Source organism: Muscardinus avellanarius (genome assembly GCF_963383645.1).
Source record: "Muscardinus avellanarius genome assembly, chromosome: 20".
Lineage (NCBI taxonomy): Eukaryota > Metazoa > Chordata > Mammalia > Rodentia > Gliridae > Muscardinus > Muscardinus avellanarius.
The window spans coordinates 20,204,614-20,226,714 of record NC_137806.1 but is presented as its reverse complement, the minus strand read 5'-3'; the positions used below and the strand labels follow the sequence as shown (position 1 = coordinate 20,226,714).

General features: G+C 42.2%; 1 protein-coding gene across 3 annotated transcripts in view; it reads left to right on the top strand.

Moving 5' to 3' along the window:
• CDC123 (cell division cycle 123) overlaps positions 1–22,101 on the top strand; it is a gene marked incomplete at both ends in the record, with an annotated part of 55,260 nt that overhangs the window by 6,000 nt on the left and 27,159 nt on the right. For 2 of the 3 annotated variants that reach the window (XM_080716998.1, XM_080716996.1), the window contains 5 exons: positions 2,207–2,278; positions 7,610–7,667; positions 7,919–7,951; positions 13,007–13,102; positions 17,768–17,874. In XM_080716998.1, the coding sequence (XP_080573124.1) occupies positions 2,207–2,278; positions 7,610–7,667; positions 7,919–7,951; positions 13,007–13,102; positions 17,768–17,874 (366 nt within the window). The remainder of the gene's footprint in view (positions 1–2,206; positions 2,279–7,609; positions 7,668–7,918; positions 7,952–13,006; positions 13,103–17,767; positions 17,875–22,101) is intronic. The other variant, XM_080716997.1, reaches the window with a different exon arrangement.

Here is a 22,101-nt window from a genome sequence, read left to right as displayed (position 1 = left end):
GGAGCTGCACCCCCCCCCACTTTTTATTTTTTGTTTTGAAACTGTATATTACTTGATTGCTGAGAACCCTATTTCATTGCTGAGGCTGTCCTCAAAACTGCTATCCTCCCGTCTCAGTCACCCAAGTATAGGGATTACAAGTGTACACCACCATGCCTGGCTAAATATTCACAATTAAAACCAAAATGGCCATGTGATGTTTTCTGTGTAAAAAAAAATTTATAATATTCCCAGAAACTTGTTCAATAAACACATGAGGCATGTTGTAAGTCTGTGATGTTCTTTTGATTCTCTAAAAGCAAGCTATAATCTTTCTCAGTTCTTAGAAAATTAAAATCCAGTAATAACATTACTTTTAGGCATCTCTAGGAGAAGTTTTTTTATTTTTTTATTTTTTTTTCGGATCTGGGGATGGAACCTAGGGCCATTTGATCTCAGAGCCACATCTTCTGCCCTATTTTTATTCTTTATTTTGAAACAAGGTCTCACCAAGTTGTGGAGGGCCTCACTAAGTAGCTGAGGCTGTCCACGAACCGCAAACCTCCGGTCCTCCTGAATGCTGGGATTACAAGCATGCACCACCATGCCCGGCTTCTAGGAGAAGTTTTTGATTATTTCTTATTGTAGTATAAAAAACAAATTATCCCATAAGTTGTTAAATGACTTCAAGTATGACTTGCCATCCATAATTACGATTATCTGAAACAAAATAATCTAAAATATACTCAGTTGAGCAACGTCCTCTCTCTGACCATCAAATGAATAGAGAGCTGTCAGAATGCATCCAAGTAGATCACGTGCCTTGAGCCTCACTGTACTCATTGTGGACCAGAGGAGGGTCGCCCTGTCTTGCCTCTATTCTGCCTTGTTAGGAGGTGACCAATGCTGTTAATTATCTGGTTTGTTTTCCTGCATTTCCTGCCTTGTTACAAATATCTACTGATCACCAATTTTTTGAAAGCACAGAACCCTTGTACTCACTCTGAATTCTTTTGGGCTTTTTGCTGTCTTACTGTGATTTCTACCTGCATCTCTGGATTTTGATGGTTTTTTTGTTTGTTTGTTTCTTTTCCTGCCATAAAGATGAGGTAATTATGTGAACTGCAATATTTATTCATATTATACTAATTACTGGTTTTACCAAATGTCCACCATTAGCATTTTCTACTTAATATTTTTGTATGTGTGTGTGGTCCTGGGTGTGGAACCCAGGGGCCTCTACCTCTAGGCTATACTCCCAACCTGTTTTATATTTTATTTTGAAACAGGGTCTCACTAAGTTGCTGAGAACCTCACTAAGTAGTTGAGGCTGGCTTTGAACCTATGCCATCCTGTCTCAGCCTCCCAAATGCTGGGATTACAAGCATGTGCCACCACGCCTGGCTTCTACTTAATATTAAAGGGAATAGATAATTAAAAAATCAAGTTTGTTGGGTGTGGTGACACTTGCCTGTAATCCTGGATACTAGGAAGGTTGAGTCAGAAAGATGGCAAGTTCAAGGCCAGCCTGGGTAACTTAATAAGTCTCTGTCTCAAAGTTTAAAAAAAAATTTAAGGTCTAGGAGTGTAGCTCAGTGATAGGGTATGCCTACGTGTGTGGAGCCCTGGATTCAATCCCCAGTACTGCAAGAAGAAAAGAAAGAAAGAAAGAAAGATCAGTTGTGGATTTTTTTCCCTCTTTGTTGTGGTTGGTCTTTTAAAATAATGCCCATTTGGCTGGCTGTGGTGACACGTACCTGTAATTGTAGTACTTGGGAGGCTGAGACAGAGGAAGCAGGTTCAGATACAGTCTCAGAAATTTAGCAAGACTCTCAGCAACCTAGTGAGACCCTGTTTGAAAACAAAAAGATAAAAAGGGCTGGATGTGTTGCTCTGAGGTAGCATGTCCCTAGTCCCCAGCACAGCACCACACATGATGATGATGATGATGATGATGATGATGATGATGATGATGATGATGATGACGACTACATGATGGTAACAGTGATGATAATGATGGTGACGATGATGGTGATGATGATGGTGATGATGATGATGATGACGACTACATGATGGTAACAATGATGATAATGATGGTGACGATGATGGTGATGATGATGGTGATGATGATAACGACAATGATGATGATAATGATGGTGATGATGATGATGATGATGGACGGTGATGATGATGCCGCCTTTTTGGTGTGTGTATTCTTTTTTTCCAGTGTCATTCTTCCACTTCCTCAGAATGTGAAGGATTATTTACTTGATGATGGAACACTGGTGGTTTCAGGAAGGTAAAGTATATTAGAAAAAAGAATTCTTTAAACTTTATTTTAAAGAAATATAATGATTATTTCTCAACATTTACCGTATAAAATGATTGAGTTAGCTTGGCATCATTTTTTCCCTTTAGCTCATCTTTTTTCTGAGCTAAAATTACATGCTGACCTTTGTTCCATATTCCTTGCGAGTGCTGAATTGAGATTTTCTTTCTTCTTTTTTTTTTTTTTTTTTTTTTTGGTGGTACTGGGGGTAGAACCCAGGGGCTTTTCTACCTCTGGGCTATACTCCCAGACCTAGTTTTTATACTGTATTTGGAAACAGGGTCTCACTAAGTTGCTGAGAGCCTCACTCAGTAGCTGAGGCTGGCTTCGAATTTGTGCAATCCTCCTGTCTCAGCCTCCCAAGCACGGGATTACAAGTGTGCACCACCTTCTTTCTCTTTTCTTTCTTTCTTTCTTTTTTTTTTTTTTTTTTTGCGGGACCAGAGATGGAACCCCAGGGGCATTGTACCTCTGAGCTCCACCCCTAAGCCCAAGTTTTTTGGTCTTTTTATTTTTTAAAAAAGGTCTCACTGAGTTGCTAAGGATCTCACTAAGTAGCTAAGGCTGTCCACGAACCACAAACTTCAGGTCTCCGCCTCCTGAATGCTGGGATTAAAGCCTGAACTGGCTTGAATTGATATTTTAAAAATTGAATACTTCTCCCTCTAACAACCAGGTACGAAATTGAACATTTCCTCTCAACTCTGCTTTAGAGAAGGTATGATGATACGTCTTCCTTCTGAAGATAGCATGGTGAGGGATAGGGCACCTAATAACCCTTGAGATCCTTCCTCTTTTAAGGTAAACATCTGTTATTCATTGCAGACAGAAAGCTTTACTAGGTTTGTCATTGAATTCCCCAATATTTTGTTTGCCACAGTCGGTCTATCATGGCCCCTCCTCTGCCTTCTAGGAACTATTCAGATGGTTCCCCTAATTTTAGGGAAAGGCATGAAATTGTATTTTAGTCTTTTTAGTGCAACCTTAAGAAAGTTTAAGAGTCTCAGAATTTCTCCAAGTTCTTACGTTTTCATTCAAGTTTCTGTTGGAAGTGTGCCATCCAGGTGTCTGTCTCCCATCCTCTGTTCTCCAGTGGCCCAGCGGCAGCCCTTCCTAACACACCACCCCTCCTTCTGCTCTGGCTGGTTCTCAATTTGATTTATTTATTTTTGGGGTGCTGAGGGTTGAGCGCAGGGGCATTCTACTTCTGAGCTGCCCCATCTTCCTGCTCCAGGTTGAGCTGACAGTTCTGCAGGTCAGCTTGGTGTTTTTCTTGAGTGTTAGTTTGTCTGGAGTTTTTTGATATCATAATTTTGTTTCTCTGAGTTTACTCATTTTATTGAAACACACGCTCTGGAATGTATAGAAGAAAAGGCTTTCGAATCTTTGCATGTCTGAAAAAATTTTGTTACATTTTTATTCTTGATGGTGATGCTGAGGGGTTTTGGCTTAATATGGGATTTTACAGAAAATTATCCTCTGAACTTGAAAGCATTGCCCACTCTCTTCCGTGTGTTCCGAAGCCCCAGACTGTTGAGATTTACATAGCCTCTCTGTGACTTTTCCTTATCAGTGTTCTTGAGATTTCCACTTTCATATTTTATGTTTCCTGATAATCATCGGAGTCACTTCCATATTGTGGCTTAAAACATTACCATTTTTCTTGTCAGTGATTTCTCAGTTGGTGGCTACGTTCCCTTGATCTACACGTTATCAGTCACACATCTTGCACGCCCAGGCACTGCCAGCCTTTGTTCTTGAGTATCTTCTCGAGCCTGTTTAGAAGCACACAGCCTCAGAAGGCAGAGATAGCAAGTTTGCTTACTGTCCAATATAAATAGAGATAACGTCTCTACCTAGGCTCAGTGATTGAGCAGGCTTACTTGCATCCAGTTAAAAAGATGGAGCTGGGAGTGGAGGCACACACCTGTAATCCTAGTACTCGAGAGGCCGAGACAAGAGGATTGCAGGTTTGAGGACGACCTCAGCAAATAGTGAGACTCTCATCAACTTAGTAAGACCCTGTGTGGTTTTTTTTTAAATAAGTATGGAAGGAGGGGGTATAGCTCAGAGGTAGAATGTCCCTGGATTCAATCCTTAGTACACACACACACACACACACACACACACACACACACACACACACACACACACAGGATGTCTTAAGTTCAGTGTCCCTCGGGAGGCGAGCCTGGGCCACCCTTTGTTGGCCCTGTGGAACTTGAGGGTCAGGAAGGCCCTGCAGAGAAGAAGCTAATGCTTCATGCTGTGCGGTGATAATCGAGCCCTTGTCTTCAGCCAGGAGCTGTGAGATGGTGAAAGGCTACCAACCTTGTTAGCTTATCCATAGGTAGAATCTCACCCTCTGCAGTTCTTGACACTTGGCAGGTCTTCACAAGGCAGCCATCATTTGGCGTCTAGACTGAGCCGAGCAGTCTTAGATGGGCTTTCCTTTGGCGACAGGCAGTTGATGCTGTCAGGCGTCGCGTCTGTCCGTTTCGGCCCTCATCCTCAGAAAGGCTGGCCTTAGCTTCTTTAGAGAGCTGTGGCAGCATTCCAGAGGGAGGAGGGAGAGAGCTGTGGGTTCGGGATCCCATGGTGTCCCTGGCGTTGGTGAAGGGTTGAAGCTAGTCTAAAGTAAAGGGATGGGAAAATGAACGCCACTCGTCAATGGGCAGAGCGGCGAAGTCGCCCTGCAGAGGGCAGCTGTGAGGGGTGGAGGGATGCCTGTCGCTGTCTCTGGACATCAGGTGTTTCTCCCTTGTTCACTGCGGTTGCACCTAGCGGGCACTTTCATTCTAGAGATACATTTTCCAGTTTGGGGATGCTATGTTTCTTGCTCTTCTTTCTGGAACTCCAATTATGTAGATGTGAGATCTGTTTAATTACATCTTTGATTTTTGTCATTTTCTTTGTATTTTCCATCTCTTTGTCATATTTCTTCTCCTTCCAGGTAATCTTCTTGAGTTTTCCCACTCAGTCTATGAAATTTTAAAATTTCATATGTCATGTATTCAGTTTCTACAAGTTTAGTCTTTTCCTCTGTTCATTTTTTTAATCGTCTCCTGTTCTTTCACATATTTTCAATAACAATAACTTTATAAAATAATTTTATCTGTTCCTTCATTATCTTTTTCTCTGCCATTTATGTGCCTCTTTCCTCTCCTGTTTTTAGAAGTGTTTTTTTTGTCTTAGAGCTTCTCTTCAGTTTTCTAAATTTTCTAGGCATTTATTCACATTTTAGCAATGGATGCACATTTGCAGAGACATTTGCAAACTTCCTGTACCCAGGTAGTCAGCAGTGTGGGTGGGAAATTCCCAGATGACAGTATCTGTAGGTCCTTCCTGTGAGGTTATTTTGCTCCTACAGGGAATAACCTTTTAATTTGTGTTTTGAGAGAGGTGAGAGGAAGGGTAACCAGGGTTTCATTATTTATTAGGACTTCCATATAACTTCTTTCACAGTCTAGCACTCACCCCCTTCCCCATAGCTTCCTGGGCCATTATGTGCCTGAACTCTTACCTTTTTCAATTTAATTTATTTAATTTTTGTTGTATTAGGGATAGAACCCAGGTCTATTCTACCTCTGAGCTATATCTCTAGCCCTATTTTATTCTTATATTTTGAAACAGAGTCTCACTGAGTTGCCAAGGGCTTCACTAAATTGCTGAGGCTGGCTGCGAACCTGTGATCCTGTCTTAGCCTCCCAAGTACTGGGATTACAAGCATGCACTACCATGCCTGGCTCTAGTGCATTTTTCCCCCTCAGAGGAAAAATGCTTACTTGCTTTCCAGAGAGGCTAAAGAGGGCTAGTCGCAGGTGTTCTAGGTAAGAGAAGTTGGGGGTGTTTTACTAGATGGCTTCTGCACAAATCACTTTGTTATTGTTAGTAGTACTGGGATATAATCCAGGGGTGCTCTACCACTGAGCTACATTCCTGACCTTTTTAAATTTCAACAGGGACTTGCTAAGTTGCCAAGATTAGCCTTGAACTTATGATCCTCCTGTCTTGGTACAAGCATGTGCCATTGCACCTGGCTACAAATGACTTTAAGCCCAGAATTTCAGTTCCATTTTCCATGATATCTCTCTCTCTCTCTCTCTCTCTCTCTCTCTCTCTCTCTCTCTCTCCTCTCTCTCTCTCTCTCTGTACTGAGGGTTGAACTCAGGGGCATTTTACCTCTGAGCTACACTCCCGGCCCCATTTTTTATTTTTTTATTTGAAACAGGGTCTTACTAAGTTGCAGAGGGCCTCACAAGTAGCTGAGGCTGGCCATGTGCCTGTCATCCTCCTGTCTCAGCCTCCCAAGTGCTGGGATTACAAGGGTGCACCCTAACGCCCGGCGATAGCTCTGTTTTAACCTGTGATTTATCCCTCCCAAGGCCTTCTGTTTGCAGACTTTTCTGGCCATTTTCCTTGCACACTTGTCTCCTCTTCGGCTCTTTGTCTTTGGATCTTTCCTGTCGCTTTAGTAGAGTTTCAAGATGAACCTGGGGGTAAACACATCTATTTAACCAAAAGCTTCCCTTCCCTTTTTTCTCCAATGGTCTTGCATAGCTCCTGTTCTGGTTCTTTTGATTCCTACCCCCCTTCACTAATGTGAGTTCTGGGCTGGTTATTGTGCGATGTAGAAGAGTGGCCAGGGCAGTGTTCCAAGTATTCCTTCTGAATTTCTTCAGCCTCTGCTTCCCCCCCTTAGACAATGAAAGTGGTTGCTGGGTATCCCTTCCCCACATCCCACTGTGCTTACTGACTTCTTCAAAGATAATGTATCTCAGTATTTCTCTTTCCATCCCTATTCTGTGATCCAGCCTTCATCCAAGTAACTGCTGACTCCAGGCCACGCCACCTGCTCACTTTCCACTGTACAAAGGAAGATCTTGGCCCCGCCCCCAGAACCTCCGCGCCCTGCGGGCAGCTCCACACGGTTCCCTCAGTCTCCTGTGTCTCCCGGAGATTTCCTCTGTTTGGGCAGCGCTTTCTCATATATTGGGTTTGGAGTCCTAGATGATCTTATAGTATTATTAGCAATGGAGCCTGAGTTTTTCTTTGTTTTAGGTAGGATCCTGAGAAGGTAGGAAGTTTTTATTCTGCCGTCTCTTACAGGTAGTATACTCTCATTAATTCCATATCACCTTTTTATTAGCTCCCACCTCCAGAAGGTGAACTTTCCCTTACACCGCTCTCCAGTTCTAAGGCTGTCTGTCTGTTATTGGTTTTTGTTGTTGTGAATAAATTCAGTGTACTCGGGACTGTGACCACCTGGAACCAAAGTCGTTTGCTTTTTGCTGTTTTTAGGGAAGATCCACCAACTCGCTGTCAGCCCGACAGCGAGGACGAAGCAGAGGAAATACAGGTGGGTGGAAAATAAGACAGCCTCTTTGTAGACTCTCCTAATTGAAATGATCTCTGATGTCGTTTTGACATTGAGATCTCATCTGATAGATGGATGAATCACGTGATAATCGTGCTCTGGAGTACATTTTTATATGCACTTGTGCTCAGGGAAAGAAGTCTCCTATTTATGTATCATTGTTAGATGGAGCACTGCCTGTGGAGTCCCAGTGCCATATTTAAATTTAATTTTTTCTGTCCTCTTCCATGCAGTGGTCTGATGATGAGAACACAGCCACACTTACGGTAAGACCAAAGCAACACCAGCGTGCGCGTACACACACACACACATATATCTTCAACTCAAGATATTTTTAATGCAAATATTTTTTAAAGATTAAATAAAAAATATGTATATGGCCGGGCTTGGTGGCGCATGCTTGTAATCCCCGCGCTTGGGAGGCGGAGACAGGAGGATCACGCAGGTTTGAAGCCAGTCGCGCTGGCTTAAGAGACCCTGTTTCCACATAAAAAAGTATAAAAATAGGTCTGGGAGTGTAGCCTGTGGGAGTGTAGCCGGAGGTAGAAGGGCTTCCCGGAACCCCAGTACCACCACCACCAAAAAATATATATATGTATTTTTTGATGCTAGAGTTTGAACTAGGGCCTCAAACATGTCAAGTAGGAGCTCTGGCCGGCGCGGTGGGCACGCTTGTCATCCCCGCGCTCGGGAGGCGGAGACAGGAGGTTGCGCAGGTTCGAAGTCTGCCTCGCTGGCTTAAGAGACCCTGTTTCCAAATAAAAATATAAAATAGGTCTGGAAGTGTAGCCCGGAGGTAGAAGGGCTTCCAGAAACCCCAGTAGCACCAAAATTAAAAAAAAAAAAAAAAAAAATAGGAGCTCTACTACTGACCTACACACCCTTAGCTCCCCAAAATATATTTCTAAACATAGATCAATGAAGTTCCTTATGCCTGAGGTTAAAAGAAAGTCTTTTTATATAATTTCTTACAAATAAATATAGAGGCAGAAAGAAAGAAAACTAGTTTTAGGGGAGAGTCTATTGTAATACAACTCTAAACAAAAAGGTACTTCTGTTTATTTTAATGAAAGGGATAAAGTTTCCAGAATACAATGAAAAAAGTGGAGATCCCTGAAATTAGCGTATTTCCTTAGGTATAAAAAGTTAAATAAGCTTGTTGGGCACGGTGGTGCATACCTGTAATCCTAGTACTTGGGAGGCTGACACAGGAAGATCAAAGATTCGAGGACAGCCTCAACAACTTAGTGAGACCCTGTTGCAAGATAAAAAAATAAAATAGGGCTAGGGGTATAGCTTGGAGGTAGAGCACTCTGGGTCCACTCTTCAGCACACACACACACACACACACACACACACACACACACACACACACACTAAGCATACTAAAGTAAGGGCTGTCCGCCCACTATGTTCGGCCACTAAACTGGACTGTTTACATGAGCAGTAGCGAATATGACTTCGTTCCTGCCATTAGGGGTTTGTAAACCAGTGGAGGAAGATGCTGTACGAGAGAAGGCAGATGGCGGGGCTGTCAGGGAGCAGTGGTGGCTGAAGGTATCTGCTAGTGATTTTATTTTTTATTTTATTTTTCTTATTTTTTGCAGTACTGGGGGTAGAATCAAGGGGCATTCTACCTCCAAGCTACGTCCCCAGCCCTATTTTTTTTATTCTATATTTTGAAATAGGGTCTCACTGAGTTGCAAAGGGCCTCGAACCACGATCCTCTGGTCTCAGCCTCCCAAATGCTGGGATTGCAAGCGTGGGCCACCACGCCCGGCTTTGCTAATGCTTTTAAATGGAGAAGCAGTGTTTGACCTGCCTTAAAAGGGCTAAAAATGGTTGGTATCAACTCATTTTAAATATTAGAGTTGGATATAGACACATAAATTAATAATAGAGAGGTATATTTTGTGACTTAGTCTATTCCTGCTGTTCTAAGAAAATATACTAGACAGGTAATTTAGAAGTAGTAGAAATTTACTTCTTGTAGTCCAGAAGACTGGCCATCCCAGGCCAGGTCACCAGCAGGTGTACTGTGTGGCGAGGCCTTGCCCTCTGCTCCAACGTGGTACTTTGTTGCTACATCCTCACAGGACAGAAGAGGCTTGTAATCCCAGCACTGAGACAGGAGGATCACAGGTTCGAAGCCAGCCTCAGCTACTGGGTGAGGCTCTCAGCAACTTAGTGAGACCTTGTTTCCAAACAAATCATAAAATAGGTCTGGGGGTATAGCCTGAAGGTAGAAAGTCCCTGGGTTCCACCCTGGTAAACACACACACACACACACACACACACACACACACACACACACAAATCTGTTTACAGATGATTTTCGGAAAACTAAAATCACAATTTCAACACTCTTTAACATGTTTTAAAGATTTTGTCTAACTTGAGGGAACCAGACAGATGTTAGAATCATTTAAAAAGAGAATCCAAAGAAAAGACGTATTTATAGATCAGAGATATTGAAATGAGTATGTAAGCGATATAGCATGGTTTTGTCCCCCTCTGGGATGTGAAAAAAGGCAACTGAATCCCTTCCAGACAGAATAAGAATTGTCCTTTAAGAATTAGTTAACATCAGCTGGGCATGGTGGCACATGCTTGGAATCCCAGTATTCGGGAGGCTGAGACCAGAGGATCATGGCTCGCGGCCATTGGGAGGTTGAGACATTAGAATTGCAGGTTCAAAGCCAGCCTCAGCTACTTAGTGAGGCCCTCTGAAACTTAGTGGGACCCTGTTTCAAAATAAAGAATAAAAAATAGGTCAGGGAGCCGGGCATGGTGGCGCACACTTGTAATCCCAGCATTCGGGAGGCTGAGACCTGGAGGATCGCGGTTCGCAGACAGCCTCAGCTACTTAGTGAGGCCCTCTGCAACTCAATAAGACCCGGTTTCAAAATAAAGAATAAAAAATAGGGCAGGGGGTGTAGCTCGGAGGTCAAATGCCCCTGGGTTCCATCCCCAGACCTGGAAAAAAAAAAAAAAATAGGGCAGGGGGTGTAGCTCAGAGGTAGAGTGCCCCTGGGTTCCATCCCTAGACCCGCAAAAAAAAGGGATTAGTTAACATCATTGTCAACTATTAATAATTTACCATGTTGTGAAGAAATAGTTCACAGACATACCAGATAACCCAGAAGGTGAGCTATATGCATACCATATATATATATATATATATATATATATATATATTTTTTTTTTTTTTTTTTTTTTTTTTTTTTGGTGGTACTGGGGGTGGAACCCAGGGGCTTTCTACCTCCAGGCTATACACCCAGACCTGTTTTATACTTTATTTGGAAACAGGGTCTCACTAAGTTGCTGAGAGCCTCACTCAGTAGCTGAGGCTGGCTTTGAACCTGCATGATCCGCCTGTCTCAGTCTTCCAAGCGCTGGGATTACAAGGGTGTGCCACCACCTCCGGCTTTACTTTTTATAATTTAAATTTATTTTAGGATCCTTTTGGCAGGATTTCCTAAAGTTGAGTACTTTTGAGGATTTGAGGGAACTGATCACATCTTTCAAAATGTAATACATTAATATAAAGCAATCCTTAGATGTCAAGTTTTATGAGATTAAAAATTATTTAGCCTTTGAAGGTTGAATTCCTTCATATTGTAAAATTTTTGTAACTGTGCCTTTTATAGGAAATATTGTTAATACAGATATTAAATAAATGGCTTTATTGGCAGAGCTCTAGAGGATCCAGACTGGCAGTTTCACATGATTATAAGGAATTTATTGGCTTGACAGGGATCTTAATTCCATTAGTATGAGAGGTGAATGGAAAATAAAGGACTCTGAATTCAGTTATTAATTTTTAAAGTCTCTGTAGATTGCTCTGATTTTTTGTGTATAAGCGGAAGACATAGTCTAAAGGAAGATAGATACAGTGGCAGCCTATCAACTAATTAAAAGATACTATTAATCAGTCTAGAAGTCAGACTTGTCTGCAGCAGGAAGAAAGGCAGCCCAGGTAGGCCTTAAGCTCTCTTTTCTTTTCTCATTGACCTTTTGCTTAAAACTGTTTTTCCAGCTGTGGGTGTAGCTCAACAGCAGAATGCTTGCCCAGCATGTGCGAGGCCCTGGTTCTGTGTCCAGCACCACACACACACACAAATAGGTTTCCCATGTGAGAAACATTAGTATTTTAAAGCACTTATGTCTTTTATCTGCTTCCAGAGTCTTGTCAGTTTTCTTTTCTTCCTCACAATTGGGGTAGGTCTTGGGGGCCCACATAACTCTCGGCAGTTTTGGAACGTGTTGTTAATTCCAGGCATAGTCTCACATTTTTCCCGTGAACGTTATTTACTGGATTTTTTCAGAACTTGCACTTGTCCAGTAGGTGGCAGAAATCCCCCATGTGGAGAATAAAGGCAATTAAATAAAAGCGTATGGAGGATTTGTGTTAATTTTTTTGTGTGATCTGTTCCCCGAAAACTCCACTTCACCTCTCTTACCTGCTTTGCTCAGGTTTGAGTCCATGAGCTCCTTGATAAAAATATAAAATAGGTCTGGGAGTGTAGCCCAGGGTTAGAAGGGCTTCCAGGAACCCCAGTACAGTACCACCAAAAAAAAAAAAAAAATAAAGAAAGAAAAAGAAAAAAAAAAAAAACTTGACTGGAAATAGCAATGTTTAAACAGTAAAACATATAATTTATTTTTTATTCTCATAAAACCTTTGGGGATATGTCCAAGACTTTTCCTGCTAATGGAAAAGTAAGTGGTATTTCTGAGAAGTGGATTAGTATACGGCTGACATTTCTGTCTCTTTTCACTCAGTAAATGCCAATTTCACACTAGAGTGCAGAGAGAACCGTTCCTCCCTTACATCCAGGTATCTGGTGATGTCTGTTTTATTTATTTATTTAGGTACTAGGGATGGAACCCAGGTGCGTTTTACCTCTTGAGCAACATCCTCAGCCCTAATTTTTGTTCTTTTTTTTGAAACAGGGTCTCACTGAGTTGCAGAGGGCCTCACTAAGTAGCTGAGGCTGGCCTTGAACCCGGATCCTCCTGTCTCAGCCTCCCAAATGCTGGGATTATAAGCGTGCGCCACCACGCCCGGCTCATTTGTTGTTCTAGATTTGTGGTTTGGGTTGTTTTGTGCCATTTGGCCAGTTAGTTATTTTATTTCCTTTCTGTCAAATATTATCAGTGATGACTGATTTTATTTAATTGAGTTCTGAAACTCAGATATGCATCTGTCTTCTAAATTCTCTTGTTCATATCCTAACTTTAGCCTTGAGATTTGGGTCGTTTCCTGTGTTTACCCTGGTGATATTCACTCGCTGCAATGACTCCGTCTTTACCTCTAGGCACCAGAATTTCCCGAGTTCAGCACAACCGTCCAGGAGGCCATCAATTCCCTGGGTGGCAGCGTCTTTCCCAAGCTGAACTGGAGCGCCCCAAGGGTAGGAACACAGAAGAGTCTCTCTTGCTCGAGTAATACTTGCTACCCACTTCGTTTTCATATCTCCACAGAGGATCTAAGAATGTTTCCAATTCTAGGAAAAATAGATTGGAATTTATTCATAATTTTTCTCTTTTTTCTGATTTCATAATATACTCTTCTGGGTCTGAAATACTATATGTTCTGCCAAAAAAACAATTTCAGCCTTTTATTTTGCTGATTGCTCTAGAATTCTGAAGAAGTTCTTTCTCTACCCTTTTCAAAACGTCAGCTTCAAAATGCTTTAAGATGTAGAATTAGAGCAGTTTGAGAAATCCACTGAAATTTCTTTTTTTCTTTCTCTCTTTCCTTCCTTCCTTCCTTCCTTCCTTCCTTCCTTCCTTTCTTTCTTTATTCATTTATTTAGTGGTTCTGGGTATTAAATCCAGGGGCATTCTACCTCTGAGCTACACCCCCAACCTGATTTTTTATTCTTTATTTTGAAACAAGGTCTCACTTAATTGAGAAGGGCCTCACTAGGTAGCTGATGCTCTCTGCAAACCGCCATCCTCCTGTCGCAGCCTCCCAAATTCTAGGATTACAAGTGTGCACCACCACACCCAGCTAGATTGTGTTTTCTTTTTTTCTTTTCTTTTCTTTTTTTTTTTTTTTTGCAGTAGTGAGGATTGAACCCAGGGGCATTGTACCTCCAAGCTGTACCCCCAGCCATATTTTTTAGTTTATTTATTTATTTATTTATGTGGTACTAGAGATGGAACCCAGGGGCATTCTACCTCTGAGTTACACCTCCAATCCTATTTTTATTCTTTATTTTAAAACGGTCTCGCTGAGTTGCAAAGGGCCTAAGTAGCTGAGGCTGTCTGTGAAATATCATCCTGCGGTCCCAGCCTCCCAAATGCTGGGATTACAAGCATGCACCACCCCACCTGGCGTGTGTTTTCTTATTTTAACACTCCATTTTTAAGGTTTTTATAGCAGTTAAGACCTATGGAAAAATTCTTTTTTTTTTTTTTTTTTCGGGTCTGGGGATGGATCCCAGGGTTATTTGACCTCCGAGCTACACCCCTGCCCTGTTTGTTTGTTTTTTTTTTATTCTTTTATTTTGAAATAGAGTCTCACTAAGTTGCGGAGGGCCTCACTAAGTAGCTGAGGCTGTCCGTGAACTGCAATCCTCTGGTCTCAGCCTCCCAAATGCTGGCATTACAAGCGTGCGCCACCACGCCCAGCTAAATTTGGGACCTGTCAACATATGGAAGGTTTTTTTTTTTTGTGTGTGTGTGTGTGTGTGTGTGTGTGTGTGATACTGGGGGTGGAACCTAGGGACTTTTCTACCTCTGGGTCATATCCCCAGACGTATTTTATACTTTATTTGAAAACAGGGTCTCACTAAGTTGCTGAGAGCCTCACTAAGTAGCTGAGGCTGGCTTTGAACCTTTGTGATCCTCCGGTCTCAGCCTTCCAAGCACAGGGATTACAAGCATGTACCACTACGCCCGGCTTGAAAAATTCTTTTTTTGAATCCAATAGAAAATTTTTTCATGCAGCAAAGCTCATTTAAGAAATTAGACTTCGCCGGGCGTGGTGGCTCACGCTTGTAATCCCTGCGCTTGGGAGGCAGAGACAGGAGGATCAAGCAGGTTTGAAGCCAGCCGCGTGCGTGCTGGCTTAGGAGACCCTGTTTCCAAATAAAAATGTAAAAATAGGTCTGGGAGTGTAGTCCGGAGATAGAAGGGCTTCCAGGAACCCCAGTACCACCAAAAAAAAAAAAAAAGAAAGAAAGAAAGAAAGAAAGAAAGAAAGAAAGAAAGAAAGAAAGAAAGAAAGAAAAAAAAAAAGAAATTAGACTTAGCTGGGTATGGTGGCACATGTTTGTAATCCTAGTATTTGGGAGGCTAAGACAGGAGGATCATGGTTCACGGACAGGCTCAGCTACTTAGTGAGACCCTTTGCAACTCAGTGAGACCCTGTTGCAAAATAAAGAATTAAGAAAAAAAAATAGGGCTGGGTACGTGTAGCTCATGGTAGACTGCCTCTGGGTTTCATCCCCAGTACCGCAAAGAAAAAAAGAGAGAAATTAAAGATTTGCTTTTTTTTTGTTTTTTTGTTTTTTTTTTTTTTTGCAGTACTGGGGTTCCTGGAAGCCCTTCTACCTCTGGGCTACACTCCCAGACCTATTTTATATTTTATTTGGAAACAGAGTCTCTTAAGCCAGCACGGCTGGCTTCGAACCTGCACAATCCTCCTGTCTCCGCCTTCCAAGCACGGGGATTACAAGCGTGCGCCACCATGCCTGGTGTTAATTTGCTTTTTCAAAAATTATCTCATGTTTCTTTTTTATTCTAAAATGAATAATTTATACTTAATATAATTTTTATTTTTAATTTTTATAATTAGTTATATGCACACATACTTTAAAAGTTTTAAATTTTCAGATAGATATGGAAGTTTACTAAAAAAAAAATAACACATACAGGAGTATTGCAGGTTCACAACCATTCTCAGCTACTTAGTGAGTCCCTTTGCAACTTACTGAGACCCGGTATCAAAATAAAGAATAAATAATAGAGCTGGTGGTGATGCATGGGTGCTCTTATATTTCCTGTTTTAGGGTAGCTTGGGGATACCTCTGGGTTTCATACCCAGTTCTGCAAAAAAAAAAAAAAAATCAGCAGTTCCCTATACCTCTTTTATTTTACCATTTCTCCCCAGAGCAACCATAGTATATTTTCATTTCTTTTACCTCTCTTTCTGTATGTTTTGTTTTAGTTACTTATTACTGGGTTTTCCCTCTGAAGACATAGCTTCTTCATCTCCCATTCCCTTTCCTTTGCATCCCACTCTAGCTGTGTCCAGTTTCGATGAGGTTGGCGTTCAGTATCTCCAGTTACCATGGTTATGTGGCTACCGTGGACACATTTGGTACATACTGAACTGGGATGACCAACATTTTTGTATTCGACATTTTGTCTCCCCTAGAGTTAATAACTGTCTTGTTTTTTCAGCTGCTTGGTATGCTGTATACATCTGTTGTTTTAGTGCAGTCAGATGTGTGTTCAGTATACTATCTTTAACCAGAAGTCAGCCGTCACATTCACTGGGAGAAATTTTAAAGAAGTTATGGAAATAATTGATTTTAAACAGTTTATTATAAAGAAGTTTTATGGGACTTTTTAAAGTTCCTTAGTCAACTTTTCATCTGCATGAGCGATATTTTTAATCATCCTTCTACTGAAGTCGATTGGGGCTTTCCCCATAAGATGGGCAGGTTATTTGTGGTTGTAAGTCATTCACTTGTTCATTTGTTATTTACTGAGGACCTTCTGTATTCCAGTGTTCCCTCCTTCCCTGCCTCCCTTCCTCTCTCCCTCCATTCCTTCCTTGTACTAGGGAATGAACTCAGAGGCATTCTCCCTCCAAGCTATATCCCCCATTTTTTTTTGAAACACAGTCTTGCTAAGTTGCTCAGGCTAGCCTCAACCTGCAATCCTCCTGTCTCACTCCCAAGTACTGCGATGATGGGTGTGTGCCACTCTGCCCATCTGTACTATTGTTTTCTTTCATGTACTGTGATAACTGGATTTTTTTTTATAATCATTACTTTTTCTCAAAGTATATTACTATCCTCTTTCTGATCAAACTAAAGTCACTTATTTCTTAAGTGACTTAATTATTCTGTCATTTTTAGGCATGTCCCTCTAAGCTGCGTGCCTACTATTCTTCTGTTTTTTTTGTTGACGTCTTTGAAACATTCACCATTTTAAGTTGTGATGGCTCAGAATATCTCGCCTCCTCCTTTCCCAGATTTGATGGATGGGTCTTAAGTGTCCCAACCATCCAATTTCAGCTTTTTGGTCATCACTTCCTGGATACAGAAAGAAGAGGAATGATCTGTTTTGTTCTTGAAGAATAACTGGTCAGGATGGGTGTGGTGGTGCACACTTGTAATCCCATTAGTTGGGTGGCTGAGACAGGAAGATCACAGGTTCACGGCCAGCCTCAGCTACTTAGGCCCTCTGCAACTTAGTGAGACCCTGTTTCAAAATAAAGAATAAAACTAGGGCTGGGGAGGGGATGTAGCTTAGTGGTAGAATGCCCCTGGGTTCAATCTCCAGTACCACAAAAAAACAAAACAAAACAAAAACCAACAACAACAAAAAAAAAACCGGGCTATTTCTGTTCTTTTCTTTGTAGTACTGGAGATGAACTCAGGGATTTTCTTCCTCCAAGCTGACCTCCAATTCTTTGAGGCTGTCCTCGAACTTGTGACCCTTCTGTATCAGCCCCCCAAGTACTAGAATACAGATATGTTCCACTACATGCCAGTCTATTTCTTTACCACGTTAGTCTTTAGCTGAAGTGTGTTTCTGATACTTCATTTCCCCCTTTTTCCATCAACAGCAAGCAAACCATTGGGAGGTGCTCAGCCCTGGTTAGAAATGTGAGGACTGTACCCTGTCATTGTAACTGAGAGTCTGTCCACAGCAGCTGTGCTCTTTGTTGTGAAGAAGTATGATTTTGACATTTGACAGCATTACTAAAATTTGCTTGACTTTTTTCTTTAAACTTTTAAAGTGATATGCATTGTTGATTTCATTTATAGGCCTGAGGTTCATTCATAGCCAATAACATGGAATGCGTACTAAATAGAATATGCTCTATTACTTAGGATGCGTACTGGATAGCAATGAATAGCTCTCTCAAGTGTAAGACCCTCAGCGACATCTTTCTCCTGTTCAAGAGTTCTGATTTCATCACCCGCGACTTCACTCAGCCGTAAGTGTCTCTTCTTCCCTCAATGTCAGTGGTTTCAGTACTTGACAAATTTTTCTATTGGCAGAATTTTATTAGTTCTAGTACATAAACACTGTTCCATATTGTAAAGGTATTTCATGTTCCCAAAATGTCCTATTAAAGCAAACCTTTCTTTTCCCTTAACAATAAAGGTTGTACAATGGATATTGCTAACTATTGAGGGCTTTCTGTATATTTTCACAGTAAATATTTTATCATTTTTCTATTAAAAAACTGATATATGTTTCTCATAGAAAAGCAATAGTTTAGTGCCGGGCGTGGTGGCGCACACTCGTAATCCTAGCATTTGAGAGAAAAGACCAGAGAATCGCAGTTCGCAGACAGCCTCAGCTACTTAGTGAGGCCCTTTGTAGCTCAGTGAGATCCTGTTTCAAAAATAAAAAGACTGCCGGGCGTGGTGGCGCACGCTTGTAATCCCCGCGCTTGGGAGGCGGAGACAGGAGGATTGCACAGGTTCGAAGCCAGCTTTGCTGGCTTAAGAGACCCTATTTCTAAGTAAAAAAATAAAATAAGTCTAGGAGTATAGCCCGGAGGTAGAAGGGTTTCATCCCCAGTACCCCCAAAAATAAATAAATAAAATAAATAAAAAGACTAGGGCTGGGATGTAGCTCAGTGGCAAAGCATTTGCCTGGCAAGTGCACCGCCCTGGGTTCGATCCCCAGTCCAAAAAGAAAAAAAAAAAAAAAGACCCTCTTTTAAATAAAAAGACTAAAAATAGGACTGAGGGGTATAGCTCAGAGGTAGAATGCCCCTGGGCTCCATCCCCAGAACTGCAAAAAAAAAAAAAAAAAAAGAAGATGAAAAGAAACAGAAAAGCAATAGTTTAGGAACTAAATGTAAACAATAAAGGAAATATAAAGGCACCCGTGCATCCTGACAGTTGGCTCCAGAGACTTCCAGTGTCCTGTGTATCATGTAAATATTCTTGCTTCTATCTATGTAGACCTTTAAAATGGGACCCCAGAGTTCATCTAGTGCGTGTGCTGAGGAGGCTACCTTCGCTCTTGCCAGCACGTCATGACCTTTCTGCGTGTGTTTCAGTACTAAATGCTTCATTGTCTTCATTACCTTAGTGGTGTGCCCGAGTGGCAGTAACCTGTGCTTGACTAAGCTTCTCTTCTATGGAGCCCTGTAGTATTTGTAAGCTACATCTTTGTGTGCTTTCCCAATTTTTTCCTTAGGATAAATTTCTGGAGGTGAATCTGTCGCATCTCCTTCCTTCATGGTCACTCTGTAGCTCAAGAACTGACCTTGTGCCGTCTGTGTCAGAGGTGGGCAGGATGCCCGCAGGACACCCACGCAGCCGGGCTGCGCATGCTCCTTCATGCCACTTTGTTCTGGCATCAGAACAAAGTTTCTCTTCCTTCTAGGCTTCTCTTCCTATCCTTAAACAAACCAGTTACCTCACTTAACCTCATCCTTCTCTGACCATCCAGGCACAGCATGTCTTCCCATCTGGGAGCCAGCCCGAGAACACGGGCCCAGCTGTTGTATGTGTGTGTGGCTTCCTTTGCCTGTCTCGGTAGCATTCGCACTGCTGGGCCCAGTGAGCCTGACCACACGACTTAGAGCAGGGAAGGTTGATTTGCTCGTAGTTGTGTTTTTTGAGATTTTGGATTGAGTCCATGTGAGGCTGGGTCTGAGGCTCTCAGGGCATGGTAGTAGGAGGCAGAGAGGAAGAAAGCAGGCTCTGCTCTCAGTGTGGAGCTGCAAGTACTTGCAAAGTAGAGCAAGCAAGCAAAGGGGCTCAAAGGCAGAAGTGCCCTCCCCACGGCCACGCCCCAGGGACCCCCTCTATCAACACCCCCTGCCTAGGTCACCGACTAGTGAGCGCAGCACGGGGGATGTACCCACTGGTGAGATTACAGCCTTTCTGGCTGACTTACATCACCTTGAACCTTACTGCCTGAGCTCATCGGGGATGTTCTGTAGCCAGAGCGCCACCCTCCAGTGGAGCTGGCCTCGCCACTTCACCCCTCGGGCCTTTCTGGAAGGGGGACCTAGCGTGAGTAAATACGCTCACTTCGAGAGAGCTGCACATAAATGACTCTTGGAGCTGAGTTCTGTCGCTTGATCACATGGTTCCACTACTGTATTTATCAAAGAAGACAGTTATGTAACTTAATGGGCGTGGGTGTCGCACATTTAATAAAGAAAGATTTTAGGGCTGGGCTATAGCTCAGTGATAAGCACGTGCTTAGCATGTGCGAGGCCCAGGGTTCAATCCCCAGCACTGGAGGGTGTGTGTTTGTGTGTGTGTGTGTGGGGGGGGTTACTTGTTCTGACATTTTTGGCTTTACAGAAAAAAGCGTGTGTTGTTCTGACATTTCGTTGTCAGCCTTTTATGGCTGCATTGGCACAGGTGTTACTAGGTCAGTAGCCCTTATTTTGGTACGTGGAAGGTTGAGAAAGGAGGGTTATAGGTTCAAGGCCAGAACATAATAGCTTAGTGAGACCCTGTTTAAAAATAAAAAGGGCTGGGAGTATATCTCAGGGGTAAAATGCCTATGAGTTAATCTCCAGTACCACATAACATAAAAATAAAATTAAAACCAAAAATAAGGCTGGCGGTGTGTCTTAGAGATAGAACCTCCCTGAGTTCCATCCCCAGCATCACAAAACAAAACACTATTCTGTAAAGTTAATTCTTCTGATGTGGACTTTTTGCTACCTTTAGTACGAGTTATAGTGAGAGAGTGAGGACATACTTGCCTTTCTAAAGATAATTACAAATTATTTAATTCTGAGGCTAACTTTTTTTGGTGTATTCTTTTTTTTTTGCAGGTCTGGGGATGGAACCCAGGGACATTTGACCTCCAAGCCACATCCCCTGCCCTATTTTTACTCTTTATTTTGAAACAGGGTCTCACTGAGTTGCAGAGGGCCTCACTAAGTAGCTGAGGCTGTCCGCGAACCGCGATCCTCCGGTTTCAGCCTCCCGAATGCTGGGATTACAAGCGTGTGCCACCATGCCCAGCTTTTTCAGTGTAGTCTAATTATACATCATAGTTAGCTCCAAAGTGACACGTTCGTATCTGCGCTCACCATGAGGTGTCTTTTCCTCCCCGCCTCCCCCTCTCCCCCACGCCTCCCTCCGCATATATGCTGCTGAGATTCATAGCATTACGTTTACATACACACCCCACACTGTTTGCTGTTTCTTTCCCCAAGCAAAAGCTGATGGTTTTTTTAAGTGACCTTTGCAATTTAGAGGTCTGTTGCCTCCATTAGCCCACTTCTCCCTTTTGTCTTAATTTAACTGATGTTCTAGTGAACAGTGGAAATGCCAGTCAGAGGGCAGGCTCCGCCTTATCGTTCTGTTCTGCATTCCTGTCCTGCTCATGACCCACGTGCCCAGAGCCCGTGGTCCAGGCATGCCTCTTCACCCCCGACTGTTCCACGTGTGTCCTTGTCCACTGTGGGAAGCATGATGGAAACTTATGTTGCACAGTAAGGAAGTTCACAGAAAAAAGCATACTAGTTTCAAGACGTGTAGGGCATAATAAATATGCTCTTTTAATAGTAAGAACATTTGGCTGCCAGGAAACTCAACCTTGTGTAAGTCGAAGTAATGAATTGGGAAGGAGGTCAGATAGAAATCAAAGGAAAATATGACACTCCTCTTAGTCACCAGTACTAGCTAAGAGTATGTCTGTTAGTTCTGGGCTGAAATAATTTTTTTTTCTTTCTTTTTAGAAAAATGTGGATGTGTAGAACATTGTTCTCAAATTCCCTTTAAAGTATGCTAATAACATGCTGGCATAATCTCATAGTGCTTATCAAAGTAGACCTTTGAGATTTTGCTTTTGTTTTTTTCAAAATAAGGTCTTTAGTGTTATATCCAAGAGTTTTTTTTGTTTGTTACATTGCAGATTATGTAACATTTATTATTTAATAACATTTGTTTTATTTTAGGGTTTTTATGATTTGCTAGAGGAACTACAATTATTCTGTCAAGAATTAGGAGTTTATATGTTTTTGTTTGTTTGTTTGTTTGTGGTACTGGGGATGGAACCCAGGGGCTTTCTACCTCCGGGCTACACTCCCAGACCTATTTTATATTTTATTTGGAAACAGCGTCTCACTTAGTTGCTGAGAGCCTGTCTAAGTAGCTGAGGCTGGCTTCGAACCTACAGGATCCTCCTGTCTCAGCCTCCTAAGCACTGGGACTACAAGTGTGTGCCTCCA